At 42.1% G+C, this 22,989-nt stretch overlaps 1 protein-coding gene across 2 annotated transcripts in view; it reads right to left on the bottom strand.

Annotated features, from left to right (window-relative positions):
- The window catches only part of Lepr (leptin receptor), a 77,667-nt gene that overhangs the window by 22,747 nt on the left and 31,931 nt on the right, over nt 1-22,989 (bottom strand). For both annotated transcript variants that reach the window (XR_012907392.1, XM_075944570.1), the window contains exons 5-10: nt 14,623-14,828; nt 12,395-12,537; nt 10,839-10,983; nt 3,760-4,050; nt 3,498-3,615; nt 917-1,116 (exon numbers count right to left, since the gene is read on the bottom strand). Coding sequence is in view for 1 of the 2 variants with exons in the window: in XM_075944570.1 (XP_075800685.1) it covers nt 917-1,116; nt 3,498-3,615; nt 3,760-4,050; nt 10,839-10,983; nt 12,395-12,537; nt 14,623-14,828 (1,103 nt within the window). In the remaining variant the exon portion in view is untranslated. The remainder of the gene's footprint in view (nt 1-916; nt 1,117-3,497; nt 3,616-3,759; nt 4,051-10,838; nt 10,984-12,394; nt 12,538-14,622; nt 14,829-22,989) is intronic.

Genomic DNA, 22,989 nt, shown 5'->3' with positions numbered 1-22,989 from the left:
CTTTAGTTTAGGAAAGCAAAACACCCAATGGTATCCAGATAGGATGTTGCTGACCTCGTGTTGTGTGTGACTGCTCATGGCCCTTTATTAGCCTAGAATATTGAGTAACTGGAAAGTACCAATCGCAGTTAAAAAGAAAAATGGAATCGTGCAAAGAAAGAGATAATCAATTCAATTGGTATTTATATAGGAAAACAGCTAATAATTAAAATGAGTTCATCTGATATTTAACTAAATCTAGCTTCTTCTTCAAATGTGTGCTGATTAATTGAAAAATATATTGATTTTTGACATAATTTCCTAATGAATAATGTATTGCAACAAAATAAATAACCAGAAATGGGTCATATTTTTAAATATCCCACAGTGACTTTGGGAGAATACATCAAATGTCTCAAAGGCTCTTGGAATCCTTTAATCTCAAGATACTCTCTAAAGTAGTCTGTGACTATCAGAGATCTCATCGTCTTTGCCCACTTTCTTCACCTTCTTTGGATATTTCAAATGCCTTTTACCCAGCCTCACAAATTAAAGTCTTGAAATACAGTTACTTAGGTCACAAAGCCGTTAGATTATCCAGGTGAAGCTTTCAGATTAAAATAGCAAATGCTTTCAGGGATACTTTATATTCATAGAATTGTGCTCCCAGTTCCACAGGCGACTCATCAGGTGCTTTGTGGAAGTATCCACCTGCCAGGACTCTGTTATCCATATTTACAAACAAACACGCTACAAATAATATAAAAAAATAAACTCAAAATGGCAATATAAAAATCAAAACTTCCTAAAGCCAGCCAATCATCTTCTCAATTTCTCTATAAAGGAAAGCATTTTTTTTCTTCAGAATCTAGTGTGATTAGACAGCATCCAGATGGCATCCAAACCTAAGGAAAATGCACAACGCCGTCTGACGTACCTACAGAGTCAGGAAGGACACACGTGGGTGGAGAGTCAAGAGAGCCTAAAGAATGGTTGATCCTGATCCACATTGTGTAGCCAGATAATAGAAAGATGGGCTGGAAAACACATTCATAAAATCCATCCTTCTGCAAGATGCAGTTTTTGGGCTCAGACGCAGGATGAATAGATGGACTATCGGAACAATACAGGCTGCTCCTTAAAAGATATTAAAAAAGAAAACAGCCAGTTAATATGTGGTATTAATAATAGACAAGAAGACATTTTAGAACTCTGATTTGTTGTTCAAAAGAGAGAGCATTCTCTGTATAGAAATTAATATTTTTATTAAAAAGACATTCTTGAGTTCCTAGATCTATCCGGATCTCAATCTTTCCATGAAGACAGTAACCATAAAAACCTTGCATGAGCACTGAATAGTGAAGGCACTGGGAAGAGCCGACAAGAAGGGAAGTTAGGGTCACAGGACTGTGATGGTCCCAGGAGCCCACTGGTTCTCAGTCTTCCTAGCGCTGCGACCCTTTGAAACAGTTCTCCATGTTGTGGTGACCCCCTCAACCATAAAATAATTTCATCGCTACTTCACAACTGCAATTTTGTTACTGTTATGAGTTGTAATGTAAGGATTTTTTTGGAGATTGAGGTTTGTCTAAGGGGCCAGGACCCACAGGCTGAGAACTCCTGTACTAGAGGTTTGCATCGGTGACATGCTTGGAGCAGTACGGATCCAAAGCTGGGCACTCCTGGGGCGGAAGCAAAGCAGGTTCTTCTTGCTTCATAAAGTGGGTTCAATTCCAACAGAAAGTGAGAATACAGCTGCTGGAAATATTTGGCTTGATCAATAGTGCCCTAATGCTTTCTAGTTCCAACTGATGTAATTAATGCCAAATCCTGATTCATATGTGAATGGTAATGAAATATATTACTCATTTTCTCAGAAATAATTCTTAAAAAAATTATTTAAAAACATTAGGAGTCTCGACAAACCTACTTCCTCACAGAATACAAGGTGTTTCTTCTCTTTGAAATGGTCCTTCTGACATCACTGTTTGCTCTGAGAATGGTATTTAACCGACTAAAGCTCTGACTGTTCTCTCCAGGGATGAAAATGAGAAGAAAAAAAGGAGAACGAAAACACTAAAATCTTTTCTCATTTACCATCTTTGCAATATTTTCTCCTCAAGGTTATCAGTGTGTGTGTGTGTTCAGATAATTAATGGTGAGAGAAACAGTAACAGAGGGATGTGTAATCATCACTGGATAGAAAATAGCAGTGTAGAAACACAGGCGAAGGTCCACGTTGGAACGATTAGCATCACCATCACGACAGCGATAACCATGTATTGATGCTCCCATGGGATGTTTCCTAGATATTGTATTACTTAATTACAATGAAAGGAAATGCCACTAATTCCCCCTAGGAACCATATAAATCATAGCATTTTCTCCATTTTACAGACAAGGAAATTAACATGTGAGAGGATCACAGACTCACTAAGTATTTGTAGTTGGTCACATGATGACCCTGTGAATGTCAGGAGGGTAAATGAGCCATGAGGCTTATAAAATGGTCTTCGGCAAACATGTGTTTGCATGGGAAAACACATGGAAAGACATATGTAATTATAAAGGCCTATCAACTTTCAACTGGCTTAAAAATATTCATAGCAGATAGGATAAAGACAATAATTCTTCCCACTTAAGAAATGCAGAAATTGACATTTTTCTTCCAACCCTGCAGAGGAGTCAACGCAGAACATGAGGGACAGAGTTCAGATCACAGGATTTGATCCTGTGATACATTTTTTGAGCTGAAATCTTTAGTTTTAAGAAGAAATGGGCACATTGTGGAAACTGAGATTGCCCAATACAAATGTCAGTATCAGAGCCTAGAGTACAAGAGAGTAAGCATGCTGGCTGACCACCATGGGATCCTCTGAATACCAGGACGTGTTTATCTTCTCAACAACGAGATACAGTTTAGGACATGCACTATGTTGAGACAAGGGAAATACTGTATGGAGATGTCTCAAATTTTTAAGCAAAGAAAGGTAAAAATAAATAAGCACACAATTCTCTTTATTATTAATTATTAATCTCTTACCCCTAATTAACTAATGTTTGCTTCCTAACTTAAATCACTTTGTTCTAAAAGAGTCACATCTTGTAGGATCTGGCGCTTTTGCCTTTTTCCTAAAACACTTATCATTACTTGAATGATAGTCAACTCTTTTTTGGCATGGCTCACTTTAGGCCATTCTTGGAGCCCAAATGCACTGCATAGGAAATAAGTCTCTTGCCTCCCTTGCATGTCACTCAAAGACTCAAAATGCAATCCCAAGAAACCATTTGGCAGACATGACAAAATGAGGTTAAAGCACAATATATATTATACATATAATATAAACCTCAGGTGTGAATGTTGTGAAAGATTACAATGCATGTAATTTCTCACAAATTTTCTAGCAAATTAAATTCAAACTTCTGCTCAGGGAGAAAAAAATGTGCCAGATTTCTGCTATGGTAATAGATAACTGGCCCTGCCCGGAGAAAAATCAAGAAGCAAATATAATACATACCTGTGATACCTCAACTGCACAGTGCTTCCCACAAGTGATTGGATTGTGCTGGGTGACCATCTGCAAGTCATTTTAGTTAAGTACCCGTCAGTTTCACATGATATATTGATATTGACATCTATTTAAAACACATTAAAATATTAATACAAAGTACAAACACCAAAAAAAGTATGAAAAACATTTTCTTTAATAGGACTCTAACACAGTCCGTGACAACGAGTGATCTCGTGGGACAGAATGAACAAGGCCTTGGGGTTCTTACCGATCACATATAACTCAGCGTAGCGGTGGTGACACTCCTGCCCACTGCAGCAATACACTGCGTCATAGGCAAACTTCCCGCGGGGTCTGGTGGCTTTCAAGTTGGAAAAAGTAACTTTGCTCACACGGTCATTCACCGCGCTATACTGGATTTCAGGGATTTTCTCGGCTAGATTCATCCACCAAACTATCTGTTTGGAGGAAATAATTTGGTTTTCATTCTTGTAGATGCAATGGAAGGAAGCGTTCGATCCAACACTTGTCAGAATTTTGGGTGGAAAGTACATGACGTCTGTAACACAGGAAGAAAGGTGGGCATTCAGACGGGAACGGAAACCATCCTGTGAGTAGCCGATACCATAGCAACGAGATCCCCATATGTCTAGTTACCCTGCCAACATCAAGTCACTGTACCGAGAAACTGACTGACACTGTGGACAGCCCTTTAGAGCCCCAGGAACCCCTGCTCTCAAGTGAAGAGGACCTCCGGGAGCACCATGACAAGCTTCTAAACATGGGGCTTAACAACTGTTGTAGCAATTGTCACTGAAATGAACTCAAATGGAGTATCATTTATCATTTCCACAATGATACATTTTCTATAAGACTTTTAAAACTGAACGTGCCCGTGTGGGCGCAAACAAAAATAAGTAAGTAAATTAACACACGTTAAAGGAAAGAGAAGGCGCAGTGAGATGGCTTAGCGGGTAAAGGTGCTTGCCACCAAGTCTGAGGACCTGAGTTCGGTTCCTAGGACTGCCATGATGGGATGAGAGAATTAACCACAACACGGTGTTCTCTGATCACGGCATGTGCATGGCGGCATGTGTGTGCATGCAAAATAAGTGAACTTTTAATTTCAAGAGGATCAGTGAAACGTAGCATGTATCGTGTTATCACTATGATACAAAATCTTGATGAAAAGGGGGATGTTGTTATTGTTTTTTATTTATACATATGAAAGTTTCTAATAAACAGGCAAAGAAATGGGTCAAATGGCTGGCCCTGTAATAGTATACTAAATTTACTGCGATGGTTTGTATGTGGACTCTCCACACTGGACACTTGCACTGAGTGTAGCTGTGGTAAACAGAAACAGGATAGCAGCAGGCAGACGCACTAGACTATGGGCGTGACTGGGTGTAATCCCGGCCTCGGGGACGTGCAGCCTTCACTGCCGACCTGTGCCTGTCGCACACACGGGAGATGGCTAACTCCACTGGGTGGGCTCCACAGCCTCACCGCCGGGCTGTCTCAAAGCCTCCGAGTTGCTGTTATTTTCTAGAGAGGCACAGGGTGACTTTCATCAATTGAGGCTTTTCACTTACAGATTATTTTTAAAGCTGCAAGGTATTTTAGTTCAACATCTAATGCATCTAGTGAGACTTAGTTGAGAAATAAAGTTAAGATACAGACGGTTTGTGACTGATGAAATGCTTAAATCGAGGCTTTAACACAAACATTAAAAGTGACAATCTATAAATTTATTCTAAAAATTGATGAAACATATGAAATAAATGCTGAATACTTAAATACTATCCAAAATTTAGCCCGAGGAATACGACAGCCATGACTTTTTCTTTATGTGACCGAAACCCACTGATAATTTTGCTATATCTACATTAATGAATTTTATTAAAAGGAGATAGTCTAGTGATGATATTGTTATTAATTTCTCAAAAGAATATAGGCCACGAATCAAAGCATTTCTAGATAAATGCTTTGATTTTAGAATGTGTTCATCACAGGCCCCAATATGGACTGTTTAATTCCAGGAGCAGATGCGCTGAATTTTCTTTCAAGGGGAAACATGGATCCTGACTCAATGGAGATGGTTTGTGATTCAGCCAGCATCACCTAGCCATTATGTCAGCACAGTGGTTGATACTGTAAAGAGAAATGTTTGGGGGAGCTACTTAAGTGGGCTAGTTTCTATTTCCCCTGCAAGTATCTTAGTTTGTTTCTCATATAGTGAGCTTCTTTCTCTTAATCCTCACCTACTGGCCCTCAGAGGCAGCTAAGATCATCAGGCAGCACGATGGCTGAGACTTTAAATGTCCCCAAAGGACCACAAGCTAACGACTGGGATACCAGCCTGTGGTGCTATTGGGATCTATAAAACCTTCGTGAAGGACAGTCCAGTGGAAGGAGCCAGGTCATTGACATTGGGACCCAGGCTCCTTCTTCATTTCTTTTTGCTTTCTGGCAGCAGTGAGCTGAACAGACCTTCTCTCCTGCAGGTTCGTTCCCACTGCTGGTGAACTGTGTTATCAAGGTTAAACCTAAAATAGGAGCCCAAGTACATTTTTTTTAATCTTATAATCTTATAAATCTTTTAATCTTATAAAATTAAGTTTGGGGGTAATTTTGACTAGAAGGTACTATTTAATCACTTTTTTTTTCTGTTCAGGGTGTCTGAAGTCTAGAGATACACCTGAGTGATAATTGACAGTCTAGCTATTAATATGCATGTGGTTGACTATTACACAAGCTAAACGATAAGGTTGTGTGTGTGTGCTTTATAATATCTGACTATGTTGGGGCACAGGGGTCCCCCAACATGAACAAGAAGTGTCAATCATGCAGGGGTGTCTCCTCAATGGAGGAGATGCCAATCAAATACCTGCCTTCCGTCCAGAAAGCTGAGAGTGGAGATTCATACCAACCTGTTGGTGTTTTTGCTATCTGAAAGGGCAGACCTCACCCTAATTCCCCAGAATGGTTATCCCAGACTCTTCCCTCCCTAGCCTGTTACCCATCCTTAGGGGATATCATGACTACTTTATGGTCTGGTGGCCTCTATGCTATTAGAGAATACAGTAGACTCTAGGTCTTCGAGCTATAGAACCTATCCTCATTGGTCACATGCACCTTGTCAAAAAGTCCCTATGTAGTCACACCTTAAGCTTTATTGTGCACCTGGAATTGGACAGATTGTTGCCTGGAAATTTTTCCCCAATGTACGATGTTTTAAACATGCTGACAATTAACCGTCTGGTATTAGACTCTCTGAAGTCTGATCCAAGCTGACAAAGTCAGTCTGCACTGAATTTCTATTTTTTATCTCTTGGTGCAGTTCATTTCCCTGTATAACACCTGGAACCCCCCCCCACATGACTATAATATATAAGAATGCAAAATATGAACTGATATTTGAAAAAACAAGCAAATTTAAACGTACAGTTATTGACATACATTGTAAAGAAAAAACAAGACTAAAAACATATCTATCTAAAGACTTAAATTGAATGAGATCAATTATTTGGCAAAATGTAACCAACCAGTGTATTGTATGAAGTTTCTAGAAAAGCTTTTATAGTCAGCCCTGAATACTAGCAAACTCTGAAAAACAACCTTGATTCTTTTAGCACTGCCTCTTTTTCTTGAAGGAGAAGTTTTAAATGTTAATTATGAAGTAAAACAAGAAAATAAAGCAACATCTGTCTATGGAAGCTAAGTGCATTGCCCCGTGGCTAATAAAGACAGGCTTTTGGTGTGTATAGGCATGGGGGCCTTCTCCTTCCTTCACACAGTTTCCCTCTTCCTCCAGACCTGACCCATCACACCACACAGAAGCCTCCACCTGGGATACCCTGGTTTGCGTTTCCTCCATGTGACTCCATAGGGCACAGCTAGTCAGTAAGACCTGCTAGTAGAAGACTCTGTTTCCCTCGGGAAGCAACCACAAAGTTCAAAACCTGAATTACCAGCATCCCGTTACACATAAGGAAACAGTAGAAGGTTATCTGAGGAATAAACACATAAAATCACCATCTAAATCTCCTCATGCCAGATCCCCGAGTCTCCCAGGCTAAACTATTTATTGTCCAACACTCAGTTTAGCTCCCTCTCACGGTCTTACTTTGTGCCAAGCAGTTAGTGTCGATCTTTCCGTCTCTTTAGGTTTTGAGATTCTGAACATGTAGGCTGTGAAGTCATAAACTAAAATGACAACTGATAGTTACCAAATGTCTGTTTTGAGTCAGGAGCCATAACACACACTTCACTATAACGGCGTAAATGAATGCAGACAGATTGTAAAAATATATACAGCTTTAATGGGGAAATAGACTTACAGAACCACCGTTCTGCAGAGACCAGAAAAGCAGAAAGGGTGGCTGGGAGCACACTCACCAGATTTATAGGTAAACATTAGCCCGAGGCGAACACGCCCCCTAAGGGGCTGGATTTATCCCTACACTTCACTGTGCTATTTCGCCATAGAAAGGCCATCCATATGAAAACATCCTGATCCTACAGACAAGGAAACTGAGGCACAGAAAGATGAAGAACCTCTCCAGAGAAATCATATTGATGGCCCTTGTATAAACTGGCAGACTCCAAAACCAGTGCTTCTCAGACACTGATGCAACTTGCTTTCTGTCTAATTAACACGTCTTCAATACTAAGTAATCAATAAGGGAACTTGCTGAATGATAAAGAGATTGACTGTGCTGGGTATTTTACATCGCCATGTCTGAGCATCCACCCTCAACCCGAGTAAAACTGAACAAGCAGGCTGCCAAAGGATGATTAAGTGTCTTCCTAAAGTCACAACTCAACGGGAGCAGGGTTGGAAACGGCACAAGACTCTCGGGGCTCGGCAAATGCTGCTTCTCGCCTCCCTAAGGAACACGTGCATAAACCACAATTTCCCTGATGTTAAAAATAACCCTGAGAGGTGGCTGGATGCCAGACACACAGGCCTCTGAGTCACTGCAGCCAGATGGAGAGCCCAGGGGATCGCTCACACCTGAAAAGGACTGCTGAATTCCTTGCGCAGGAGGTGGAAGTCTAGGTTGAGTGTGGGACAGTCTCAGTGGGCCCCCAAGAGTGTTCTCAGTAGCAACAGGTTCTGAGCTGGGTTTCCAGGGAGAGCTGTGCCAGGCGTTCTTAGCTGATACCAACAGGTTGTTGTATCAGTTAGGATTCCAAGGAGAGAACAGGACCCACCCACAGTTTGAACAGCCTCTACCAAGCTTGCTTTATTGGTAGAAAAACCTGATGTAGGGATAAAATCAATTTTTTACTGTTGACACCTGATACTGTGGGACAGCCATCAAGTCGACAGGGAACAGCTGCAAGATATTGCGGCACACTGTCTACAGAACGAGATGCAGCCTGCAAAATGGCTGATCTTTACAGATACCTCGAAGGCTTTTCACATGAATACAGATTTGATCCTCTGAGTTATGGTGAATTTAGAGATCAAAACAAAGAATGGAAAATAGCCAAAGTGAGGGAAGAATGGAAAATTTAAAAACAAAACAAGACACACACACGTGCACGCGCACACACACATCACACACACCACACACACACAGTTTTAGGGTCTGGCCAATGTATGGGGGAAAATATAGTATCCACTACTATAGAGGAGCCACCCTCTAAAGATACTGGCATTGCTAGGGTGCTGTTTGGTGGTACTACAAGAGGTCCTGGGTTAGGGGGACAACTGGTGTTCCTAATCCCCCGAACCTTGCTGGATCACCTGGTTCTGTCCATGTGGCTGGAGTCCAGCCCAGCAGCCAATGACTGCACAAGTGAGAGACACCATAGCAGCCACTGCTGTTGCTGCTCCTGCCAGCATTGCTGGATCCCCAGTATCCTCCAGCACAGGGTGATGGGTACTTCATCCCCACCTCCAGGAACTGCAGCTCCTCTACCTGGCTTGAGACAACTCTTAGGCCCAGCAATCGACCTGCCCCTGCTCAAGGAACACTGATATACAGGCCTCTCTTTATGAATGAATGCCCTCCACCAGAAATTAGAGGTCCACCTTCCCCAGGAATGCCTGCACCAAGACTCTAGGATGTTGCAAATGAAAATTATTCTCTTTCCCCTGTATTATACCTCATGAAATTGTGTAGCGTGTGAGCTTTGGCCCCTCTCCCTATTAATTACAGCTAATAAAATATGCAGAGCAATTAAAAAATACTCTGAGAGTACAAAGACTTTACTCTGAAAACTCCTAAAACAGTCTGCTGAGATGTCCCAGTAGGTAAAGAGCTTGCTGCACAAGCCTGAGACCCTGTTTCGGATCCCTGGCACCACAGAAAAAGCCAAGCCCAGTAACCGAAGCCTGTGATCTCAGCACTGGGAAGCAAAGACAATAGGATCTGAGGGGCTTGCCCAAGCAGATAGCCCAGCTGAATCAGCAAGCTCCAGGTTCTCAAATATTTTTGAGAATCAGCAAGCTCCAGGTCAAATATTTGACCCTGTCTCAAATAATAAGGTGAAGTTAGAAGATAACCAAAGACAACCTCTGGCCTCTTAAGCATAACACCCCCATACCTACCCACTCTCTCGTGAGCGCACACGCATCTCAAAATAAACATTTTAAATGTTTATCTCTTTATTAAGATTTATTTATTATGTATATAATATTCTGCCTATATGTATGCCTACATGCCAGAAGAGGGCACCAGATCTCATTCTAGATGGTTGTAAGCCACCATGTGGTTGCTGAGAATTGAACTCAGGTCCTCTGGAAGAGCAACCAGTGCTCTTAACCACTGAGCCATCTCTCCAGCCCTTAGTGTTTATCTCAAATGATCGCGTGTGGATTCTAAACAAAAATGAACGAATTAATGACATAAGTGGCATACACTCTTGATTCTTAAAGTGGAAATTTCATGTTAATTTTGTATCTTTTTGACGTGTTTCATTATGTAGCCAAGGCTGGTCTCAAACTTGTAATCCTCCTCTCTCATGTGTCAGAATCCTGGAATTCACTGGCATGATTAAATTGTTCACTTTTTCGTATTAAAAAAATAATTCCAAAGAGGGTTTTTTTGGAAAGCAAATAGGCACTCAGATGCAATTTTCAGCGACAAATCAGCCTGCTCAAGATTGAGGAAAGTGTAGTGTGTCATAGACACACAGATCTCTAACGCCAGTACTCAAGATCAACCAAGGCTATATACTCAGACCTCATCTGCAGAAAGAATTTTAGATAAAATGTCAATATTACCCCCCCTCTTGTGGAGGGAAATAAAAACTGAGATGCTCATGATATACCAATGGCAAGGAAGGCAAGGTCTGGGAGAATATTTCCAGAGAAGTTTTGGCAAGCCTTACCTTGTATGGAAAAGACTCGAGGCAAACTCCAATCACTCCAGAGTCCTGAGTCGTCCAGCCTCTTGCTCCTCACCTGAACTTCGTAAGAAGATCCCGGAAGCACACTGTGCACCAGCAGGAACGGAGCCGAGACAACTTCAGTAACCTGTGTCATGTTATGTTGAAACAACAGAGCACCAAGTTGGTGAGGAGCATTTGCCAAAGCTGAGAAGAAGCAAGCCTCAGCAAATCTCAAAGAAGCAGAGCATCACAGACGTCTGGCCACAGAATTGAAATAGGAATCATTGACCAAATGAAAAAAAAATCGATAAATAGGAATTTAAAGAGCCTGTAGGTCAAACAATTGTGTCAATTAACAAGTACTAACTGAAGGCTAACGCCAACGTGGGCTTTAGGGTTTTTGAGAAATGGTGCCTAAGTTCCTGAAAATCTGGTAGCCACGTTTCTGTCCATTACATATCTGGTAGGGAACAATGAGCAGAGATGCAGAGAGGGCTGTCAGGGTCCTAGAGAGGGAAGTTGCCCAAGAAAAAGAACGGGAGTGATAGTGACGTCCTGACCCTGAACTTCAGGCCAGGAGTCAACACAGTTTATAAACCAGAGGGGAAGACATCGGAGGCCAAATCCCGTGCAAAGCAAACTCTAGCTAGGATCTCCCTGTGTGGCACATTCCGTTTTCCAATAAGGTGCTTCAGCTGAACTTCCTGCTCTCTTACTGTGAGAGGAAGACAGGGGTCAAAGGGTAAATAAAAATCATGAAAAGCATGAACGTGCCTAGAGCACGGTCCTGTGGTTTCAGACTCACTAATGAGGAAGCATCTCGCGGCAGCCCTCACTCTGTGACTACACACAGACACCAAGGATTCCCGAACTACTCTCTAAAAATAAGGCCTGAGAAAGTAACACGGTCCCAAGAAGATGGATTTCTACCTGGAATGGTGCGGCAGGAAGGCTCACTGTGTGCTGTGAAAGCTTTCACCTGAGGCCACAGGTCATTCGTGACCTCCTCCTCCCCACCCACTCCGGGCTCGGACACCATGCCCGCCACAGTTGTAATCACTCACAGCCTCAGCCACACCTGCCTTCTGCACTGCTCTTTCTGGTACCCAGTCTCCCGGATCCCTACAGAGCCATCTCCTCCAAATCCTTACTCAAATATCAGCCTCCCAATGAGGCACGCCCCAAGTGCCCCTTAGTGCGGCAATCTTTCCTCCTCCCCTTTGGCCCCAAGGCATCTTGCTGCGTCTAGAATAGCCCCTGGCGACAGACAGGCACTCAAAACACACATCAGCATAAGCAAGAGTGGGTGCTGATTAACACACTGAGCAACGAAAATGGGAGGATGCAATGTACATCCGCACTCTACCGATGAAAGTCCAGTTTCATAACTGGACTTTCCGTAGTATATATAAATTATCTCAATATGTAATATTCAATATAATTCAGTCCTCACTAGAAAGCACAGGCTTATTTAGCAGGCAAGGGTAATTTCTGCAAGACTTAAGGATCTTTAATCGCTTCCCAAAGTCTCACTTTCTTTACCAAAATATACTTACCTCTCTTGTAACTGTAGAATTCTCTGAATATTTCACTTGATATTGAAGTGGAAACTGGGCCTCTGTTGGGCTGTCCCAAGAAATCTTTAAATTACCATCATCTGTGATTTCCATATGCAAACCTATCGGTGGATCAGGCTTCACTGAAGGGGAAACGGGGAAAAAAGACTTGTAACCCAGGCAGTTTTCACAGCAACCATATCCGAGTAAAATGTGGTTGAAATGAATTGCCAGCAAAGCTTGCCTTTCAGATACTTAAAAAACTTACATCATTTGAGGGCTAATTCCAGAGTTAAAGCAGAGATATATGGTGGGCCCTTCCTCTGTACCACACTTGGCACAGCAAACCACTGTCTTGGTTTCTTTCCCCTGTGTGGGAAAGACTATAAACCAGTAAGTGGAGTTGTTTTGATAAATGCGATTTCCCTTCTATAAAACGTCTGCCTAAGTTCACTTTGCCTGGTAAGTTTCAAACTTACATGGAGCCTCTGCCGAGATGCAGTCACTGCACCTGCTTTCACTGGCCACGAGGACAACAGCAGAATGCAGAACACTGCTCAGAAAATGCACAGATCTGGGTAAAATCCAGCATATCTGTCCATGTAAAATACCCATCCAAACACACCCCCTCAGCTCAGAACAGACACTCCCGTGTAATAAATGGACCACTGTAAGGCCCTGGCTGTCTCTCGACATAGGAGTGGGGTCTCTTAGCTTAACGGGGACTTTAACGAGGTAAATGATTTCTGAGTCTAAAAGTACACGTGCTTATTAACATCTGTATGTGTATGTGCATACAGAAGTACTTGATTATGTCAACCGTTATGAAAACCTTTCAAATATGCAAGAAGCAATTTAAATATCTTACAGGTAAAGATTGCGTTAATAAATGATGGTTCATAGCATAAAGGAAATTCAAACAGCCATTAAAAGTCACAGTGCAGTAGATTATTGAAAATGTTTAACTTCTGAAGCTCAAGAGGTTTATCACAAAGTCATACTTTCATTGTTGTATAAAATGTATTTAATATTATGTGTGTGTGTGCTTGTGTGCACATGCATGCACAAACATTCAAGCACCCTAGGAAGCCGGGAGGTGACATTGGACCCCCACACACCAGGAGCTGGAGTTACAGGGAGTTCTGAGCTGTTGTGTGAGGGCTGGGAATGTGAGACCTCTGCAAGAGTCAGAGCTTTCAAATGCTGAGCCAGTCTTCAAGTTATATCCCCGAGATGTTAAAAATAGTGAATAGCATATATATTGCAAATTAGAAGTGTGTATAAATGGTAATATATATGTATATATATATATTTGTTCTTTGAACACTCTATGTTTACAAGGTTTATACAATTAATAGGAATTTCTGAGCTTGTAGAAATTACTATTACAATAACAAATTTACTGGTTTGAACTGTATTTTCAACCAAAATTCACTTAGTTCTCATGCATCTCATCTGTTCAGGAATTTAGAGAAAGTTTTTTTGTTTGGGTTTTTTTTTTGTCTTTTCATTTATTCAAACCTACTGACACTTATTTTTTGTGCCTTATTACAAGTTTAGGTTATTGTAAGCAGGGTGATTAAACACTAAATGCCACATAAATGTTATTGAGTTCCCAGGACCAAAAACAACACAAAAATTAAAAAAAAACAAAGAGGGGTGCAATTATACACAATCGCAAGTGAGTTCACATTTCCTATCTTCTACCATTATACGCTCATTTTAAAATATATTAAAAACATTTTCCCCTGGTTCTCCTATATCCAGCCCAGCACTTGCTGCCACTGATCAGGCCTGCTGTGTGAATAGAAACCCTGCCCTGCTCCCCATGGCATCTCCAGCCCCTATAATAATCTTTGCACACATGACTCCTAAGACAGATTTCTTGGAGGAATAAAGTCAGGTAAAAATGCTTCTAATAATTTCCAGAAATAGTTATCCAAGATGTAAACAGAGTCAAATAATACATATCCATCCACTAAATCCAAGACATACAGAGGCCACGGCTGCTTCAAAGGATCACTTCGGTGCTAAGGTTAGAGACATCTAGGACTGTGAACACAAGAAGAAGCTGCCTGTGAATCCCCAGTACTACATTTCCCGTGATTTCCAGTATTGTTCAAAGTGATGGAAGCCAGTGACAACCTTTAACCCATAAGCAACCTTTCAACCCCTTCGCGTGACTGATTTGTTTGTAAGAGCCATTGTCGTTCTGAAGGACAACTTACCGACAAGTGAGGGCTGCACGGACAGCAGAGGGGACTGAAAAGTGACACCAGCAGCTGTCATTTCCAAATACATCAGAAGAGAGTGGTTGAGTTGGGCTCTTGGCACTGGCACATCGCAGTCACAGCCCCGAACACTGCAGTTGCACTGCACGGCCTGAAAACTGTCTCTCGAGGGAGCCCGGGACAAATCATCTGTGACTTCAGGCCTGCATTGAAATACAAGAGCCAAATGTGAGCATGGGGGTGGGGATACTAGACTAAAGTATGTGACATTATCAACCTAACTTGGGGGAGCTGGGAGTGGTCAACTGAAATGTCACATGACGTACAAAGTGGTATTCGGTCACTTAGATGCTAAGACATGTCCTAATTCAAAAGCCACTAAAAATAATTAGTCAATAAAGAAGATTAAATGGAATCATAAAACATAACTTAAAAGAGGGACTAGAGAGATGACTCGGCAGTTAAAAGCACTGGCTGCTCTTTCAGGGGACCTGGGTTCAATCCCCAGCACTCACATGGCAGCTCACGACTCTCTGTAACTCCAGTTCCAGGGGATCCAACACCCTCACACAGACATCATGTGGGCAACACATTAATATACACAAAATACATATATTATATATATATAAGGTTTTATATATGTGTGTGTATACACACACACACGTATGTATGTATAACCTACAAGAATGGAGGAAAGTAGCCAGGCAGTGGTAGTACACACCTCTAACCCCAGCACTTGAAGGCTGATAGATCTGAGTCTGAGGTCAGCCTGGTCTACAGAGCAAATCAGAGCTACATGGAGAAACCCTGTCTTTGAAACCCTGTCTTTGAGAAAGAAAATGGAGAAAAGAAAAGGACAAGCAATAATGAGATGAGAAAATAAACAGAGGCTTGGGAATAGAGTTAGTGTCATTAAATGCAAATAGCCTTCACTTAGAAGGCAGTCAGTAGCAAAGTGGGAAGAAAAAAAAAGACCCAATTACAAACCTCTCATAAGAAATCAATTTTAACATTAAAATGCAAATTTACTAACAGAGAGCATTAGAAAAAGATATGCTATTCCAAGACAAATCAAAATAAAGCTGAATGGCTACACTGACGTCAAGAAAGTTGAATTCAGGGCAATAATTATTTACCATGATAAAGAGGATCATTCATAACAAAAAAAATTGTGAAGAGGGGTCACTAAAAGTACATAATAAGTATTTATCTAATAACAGGCAAAAATAGGCTTAGTAATAGTTACTGGTGGAAAATTTAACCATTCTCTAATAATGAATGTAGCAAGTAGACAAAATGATTCGGGATTAAGAGCTGAACAACGCTGTCAACCAACTTGACCCATGTTGCGGGACTGGTCCTCCACACGCTAACCATAGTAAGTTCACTTTGCAGCAAGCCAACATTTAGCAGTGTCAAATTGTGCAAAACAAGCCATCCCTCACATAGAAGGACAATGTTCACCAAGAGCTGCAGAATTTCTCACAGGGCAATGAGAAAGTAGACTCAAATATGTAACGCGCTGCTTATTTAGTTCTTATTTGCTTTCAAGTAAAGTTTATTCCTACATCTAAGAATTAAGCACAGCGTGAAGAAGAGGGGGACTGAAGAGATGGCTCGGTGGGTAGTGTTTGCTACACAATCATAGGGACCATATTTGGAACTCAACCCACTTAAAAGCTGGATGTGATTGTGAGCAGTACTCTGAGTGCAAAATGGAAGAAGAAGCAGGAGACTCCCCAGAAGCTCTCAGACTAGCTAGCCTGGTTTGTCAGCAACGAACAGGACACCCTGCCCCAAAACGAGGTGGAACGTGAGGACTGCTGCACTCTGACCCCTCTCTCCACACACACACACACACACACACACACACACACACACACACACAAGCATGCGCGCGCACACACAGGTTGCTACAATCTGTTTAATTCTTAGATATATGAACAAGCTTTACTTGAAAATGAATAATGATGCAAAAACATCTGTCAGATTGATTTTAAATCTGGCTTATTTACAAGACTTACCTTGTGCAAAATTTTCTAGGTAGAGACATAAGTATTTAGAGCTCAAAATTTGTTGCTAACAGCCAGACATGGTTCATAGGAGGCACTTTCGATCCTCTGATACAGTTATTCTTTTCTTCCCAGGAAATTTCTCTATAAAATTACTAGCATTCTCTAAGCCAGGTCTATGCTAAACTGGTATGAAATACCACCATATGTGGCACCTGAGGTTTTAATTTAGGAAAGATGACAGCCAACCCCAGTTTAGAGCTCTTGAAGAGTAACTTCACCAACATTAGCTTTGCAAATTGACTATTTGAAGTTTCATACCATGAGCTGAAAAAAATGGTACCCCAACCAGGGCAGTAGTGGTGCACACCTTTAGTCCCAGCACTTGGGAGGCAGAGGCAGGCGGATCTCTGTGAGTTTGAGGCTACTCTGGTCTGCAGAGCAAGTTCTAGTACAGCCAGTTCTACACAGAGAAACCCTGTCTAAATAACAACAAAAAATTATATATAATATGTACATATATATGCATATATTCCGTTGATTATCTAGATTACAGCCCTTGGCAATCAATTTTCTCTTCTCCAAGTTCTTCATATCCGGCATCATGAGGAGGCTGATATTCAGCTCAGGAGTCCACACTGACCATGTCCGGGTTCAAGCACTTTACCCATGGATATGAGTCCCCTCACATCCTCTGCATCCCTCTCTCTGTCACCTCAATTCAGCAATATCGCCAGGTGCTGCCCAAGTTTCCCAGTCCTGTGCTGCATTCTGGAAACTTCTCCCATCATAAACAGCTCGGGCAATTTAGAGCCTGCTTTGATTCCCGTGCAATAAAGTAGATGATGTTCCCTGAAGTCATCTCCTGAGTGGTTCATCTCTGTGCCCTCTACCAAGCCACTGGTGTTGCCTTCTCAGCTGGGGACACCCCGGTAATGACAACAATGCCCCATAACTCAAAACAAAAACGTGCATATGCCCAAGTCTGGCAGACAGTTGGCTATATCATTTGAAAGATGGAGCTAGTCAAAGAACCCTCAGTAAATACTCGCTGTTCGTCAACATCTCCAAGTCGGAAAACAAACAAACAAACAAACAAAAAAAACCCTCACCCCTGACCCTAATAGATGGCACCTGTCGTCAACCTGATGGCCTGAGTTTGATTTCTGGGACCCATGAAAAAGAGAACTGACCCCTGCAAGTTCTCTGGCCATGGCCGTGCCGTGACACACTCACCCACACATGTGTATACACATAAACACAAATAAATTAATGTAAAGATAGATTTGAACTACCCCAAGGTCTTCCCAAGTATGAGATCAGCTAGCTTCTCACCAGCTCATGCTTGATTTTCTAATATTTCCTCCTCTTAAGAAGCAGTTTGCTTCCTGGCCCTCTGCACCTGCATTACCAATGGGAGCAACACCCATGACCAAATGGACCACCCTCCCTGGCCAACGCCCCTCAGAAGGAAGCTCAAGGATAATTTTGGTGGAATTTGAGAGAAAAGCACCAGGGCAGGAAGGCTGCACTCCTCAGCAGCTACCTGGAGGGGTGAGATAAAAAAGAGGAAGAGAGGGAGGCAACCATTTGGATGTCGACAAGCAGCTGTGTGGTGGAAGATGGAGAAAATCGGGAAAACCCAGAATGCCAGGGAGAGCATGCTTAGGGTTTAGCCAGCATCCAAAATGGAAAGAAAATAAGAAGTTATGATTTTTCTGAGTAACTCAGAAAAGTGAACAGGCAGCAGCTCCATAAACCACTGAGTGGTGAAGGGGCTTCTGGGTAAGACAGACTATCTCACTAAGAGGCTAATTAGTCTGCCCCTCACCTCACAAGTCTGTCGGGGAAACAGGTTTCTGACAAGGTCTAAGTGAGTGAAGAGTAGGTTACTGGTCCAGTGATTGACAGGACAACTATAGTAACTCTTTGAAGAAGGTCATTTAGAAGGTCACGTCACCCCCCAGGCCAAGAGGTAGAATTTCGATTCTGTTCTTCTGACAAAAAAAGTTTTGTATTAGTGGGCCTCCATAGAGCCTAGATACTTTCACTTTTCAATAAAGAATTTAAATGCTAAGGAGGGTCTTCCTTTCTTACATTACCAGAAGAATAGGAGGTAGGGCCCAAAGTCCATGAGGGACAGATCCATCCTCATTGTCCTACCAGCTAATAAAAATCTGTCTAACTACTAGGACATGGGAATTATGTAATATCTAGTCTCTCCAGAAATAAGTTAAAGTCAAGAAATGGCATCTGAGGAAAAACAGAAGTGAGAGGGCTTATCCGCTTTTTGAATAAATCTGAAAACTGTGGTAGGGTCAGTGAGGTAGCAAAAGCCTAGTGACTCTGGGTAACTTTCCTTGAAAAATCTTGTCTACTTCTCCTGGGTGAAGCAACATCCAAAGCCTCCCCACCAGTCCTTTGGGTAATCTGGGGTCAGGCACTTCCAGGCAGAAATGGAGATAATGAAGACTGACTTACGTCAATATTGGACACAAACACAGTGAAGTGACCTGCCAGGGAAAACTCAGGGAAAGACATGGGTATCTTTCACAAAGGAGACAAAGAAGGGAGGTCACAAAGAATGAGACGAGAAGCCAAGACTCATGAGGCATCATTCCTGAAGCTACAGAGGAACGGGACTAGCATGGCTGGGAGGAAAGCTGGTCAAGGTGTGGAATTCTTCGTATTGAGTTTCTAGGAAAAGCAGGTTTATAAGTGTTGACAAAGTCTGGAGAATGCATGTGACAACAGGTACAGTAGGCGGGGTCAGGAAGAACAGTGAAGCCGTTCAAGGCTCTGAAGCTCATGTGTGTGGATTTTGAAATCACCAAATGTTGATCGAAAACCTGGGAGTGGAAAAAGTGAAGCTGCCTTTAGTAGCCAGGAAGGTCCAAAGTCACTTCCCAGCGTGACTTGGCAGGCAACTCTTCTTGACATGACCTGGACACTGCTCCTGTGTTCACTGGCTTCCTAGCTCAAGCCTTCAGTCTTCAGCTCTGTCGTCTGTGCCGTGGGCATTCGCAAATGCTCTCCACTCCCTCTTAATTTCATGTGTGCCTCTTTTTATTACATGTCCACAATTCCAAACTTGGCTGCAGCATTTTATGTTTTTACAACACCTTGTCAGCTCCACAATGAAAGGTATTCTGTAGGGCTTTCCTACCAGACGGAAACATCCTGCAGAAAAGTTCCTTAAGCCAGAAGGTAGACAACTCAAATAGCTTCAGGAAGTCCCTGAAACTGACTAGTTTACTAGGTCCTGCCCTCCCTCCCAGAGTAAACAGTAAGAAAGAGAAATCAGCCAGACTGATGACTAAAAGGGGTTTAGATCAACTGAGTCACTGCAAACAACCTGTTGAGCTGCCTGCAGGTGTGCAGTGTTTTCCAAGTCCCTGACTTTGCTGCGCTGTCACACATACTGGGGTGGGCTTTGGTGGTGCGTCTGTTTTTGTCATTTCTTTTCCTGTAATTAACTCCCCCCCATATTCCTGCATGTGACCCCAATAAAACTCATTGGTTCACCAAGGTGGACTTTGATGGTATCCTTACTTTGGTCTGTCGTGGGCTCCCTATCTGGAGTGATTAGCAGTGTGTATAGCTTCGCCAAGAAAAGTCTCCTTACATAACAAAGGGAAATCCCGTTGTGAACACTATTTCCACACACTCATAACATGAGGCTCACAGTAGGGACCTTACAAAGGAAAGGAAGAACTTCCTCCCTGGTCAAAAATAAATGTCTAAAGCAGTCCCAGCATATTACATTTGTTAGAGTATCTCTCCTTCAGGTTCTCAGACAAACATTAATAACTGAGCTCAAACAATGCTGTCCATTTGAGGACATATTTATAGGGTTTTTAAATCCTTTTTAAACATCAAATTTTAGCTCCTGGAAAAACACACTTTTTTCACACATGGAAGCCTTTGAACGATTTCGCTTGTGAATTTTGATGGAACAAAATGGTGATTTCCTTAAAATAAAAAGATACATTTAACTACTGTCTTAAAGCAAGTACCAGCATTTCTGAATAAGGAACTTGGCCATAAAATAATGCTGCATAAAGCATTGTGCATAAGAGCATTGCCAAAGCATTCAGAGATGTTGCAGTAGTCTTCAGAACAGAATTCGTTCTAGAAGCCAAAAATCCGGGAATGACACTCAATCAAAACCAACAGCCTGGAATCAGTATCTAGATATAATACAACATATATTCTCTCTGGCTTCCAACCCCACATCATTTAAGCAGAAACTACCTTTCTGGGCATAAGCATCTGAGAAGTAGACATCCCTACTGGTGAAAGAAGCAAAGAGCTTCCCATCCATAAATGCAACCTCCATTTTATGACCCAACACTAAAATTAATTCCTAGCCATGGGCAAAGATAACTCACAGAGTTTCAGCTCTGAGTAGACTATTTTCCAATGCCCCACCCTACCACACACACACATACACAGAAGGATGGCCCTGGACATAGCGTACATAAAATATAACACAAATTGAAGGTCTGGAAATCCTGGCAGATTATGCTCACAAACAGCAAATGCCAATGGAGGCTGAGCAAGCAAGGTTAAGATTCAATGCCCTAACAACTAGAAAGAGGCCAGGGATTTATCCACCTGTCCTTCAGAAGTACTTTCCACTGACAGCCATGATCACTCTCCCCATGACTCTAGTCTGCTTTTCTATTGCTGTGATTAAAAACACCTTGAGGGAGAAAGGGTTTATTCGGCTTCTAGGTTCCTGTCCATCATGGGGGAAAGACACCTTGGGAGCGCAACATAGGAACTTGAAGCAGAAACCACCGAGAAAAGCTGCTCATTGGCTTGATCGCTACACAACCCAGGCCCACCTGCCAAGAATAGCACTGTCCACGGGGGCCTGGACCCTCTTACATAAACCAGCAATCAAGAAAATGCTCTACAGACATGTATACAGGCCAGTCTGATAGAGGCAGTTCCTCAGTTGAGATTTGTGTCAAGTTGACAAAAATTGAACCAGCACACCCAGTGTTTTTGAAATCTGCTAGATTTGGCTAGCTGGTTCTCCCTCCAGCCTGCCCCAAACGGAGAATTAGCTAGACTCTAACTATGGTTTTCACATGTGTCTGGTGAGGTTGTTTGTCTTAGGGACAAGGACTCAGTCAAATCTGTTACTTCAGTGTTTTTTTTTTTCGTGGCAATTATTAGTTACCAATAAAGGCAGAGACAGAGGTGAAGACATAGTATTTCTAAAACTGTATCTTATGCATGTACTAAAGATAAAGGAATATGCTCAACTTAGCCATGCAGGAGCAGGCACCACCCGTGCCACTCTGACTCTCATTGGTTATTTTCAGACACGTTAGATAGAGCACAGAAGGGAATCATGCGTCACTGGGTGCACTTCTGTAGAAGGACAACTGCCATCAACAGCTTTCTCCCTTTGTAAAGCGTGCAGAGTCCAAGGTCGCGGTGAACTGATCGCCTATTATGGAAAGGAAGATAACTCTACATATAGTTGTTCCCATGGCATTCATTTTTACATCTTTTTTGAGATTTTCTTTTCTTCTTAATGAACTGTTTAGGTAACAACACTAAGGACTGGGATTCACTGCAGGTTCTTCATACATATGTCTCCTCACACTTTGTTCTCGGTAATTTCCTTCTCTACTTCTCCTATGTGCTTCTCACTCCCAGAGCTGGTTCTCTCTCTATCTGGGTTAGTTCTCCACTTTTGCTTCCCAAGTATGTGTATTTCATCATCATGTTTTATGCCTCCATTAAGATATCTTCCTCTCTTCTCATGATCCCTTTTCTAGACTCATGACCTACAAACACATGTATAAATAATATAAAGAGAGAGAGAGAGAGAGAGAGAGAGAGAGAGAGAGAGAGAGAGAGAGAGAGAGAGAGAACTGCACTACAGGTCTTTCTCATAAGGTCTTTATGTTAAAGTACTTTCTTTTTATTCCTGATGTCTTCAAGGCTTTCATCCATAAAGAGATGCTGAACTTTGTCAAAGGCCTTTCCTGCATCAATTGAGATGATCACATAATATATCTCCTTAAGTATATGTATATGATGATAAACAACTTCATTGTCTTAGTTGGGGGTTTTCTATTGCAGTGAGGAGACACCATGACCATGGCAACTCTTATAAAGAAAACATTTAATTGAGGGTGGCTCGCTTACAGTTTCAGAGGTTCAGTCCTTTATGTCCATGAAGGAGAACATGGCAGTGTGCAGGCAGACATGGTGCTGGAGCCGAGCGTGCTACATCTTGCAGGCAACAGGAGGTCAACTGACTGTCACACTGAGTGAAGCTTGAGAAAAGAGACCTCAAAGCCCACCCCATAGTGACACACTTTCTCCA

This window comes from Microtus pennsylvanicus, chromosome 13, assembly GCF_037038515.1.
Source record: "Microtus pennsylvanicus isolate mMicPen1 chromosome 13, mMicPen1.hap1, whole genome shotgun sequence".
NCBI lineage: Eukaryota > Metazoa > Chordata > Mammalia > Rodentia > Cricetidae > Microtus > Microtus pennsylvanicus.
The sequence above is the reverse complement of the archived record's forward strand: the minus strand, read 5'-3'. Positions and strand labels throughout refer to the sequence as shown.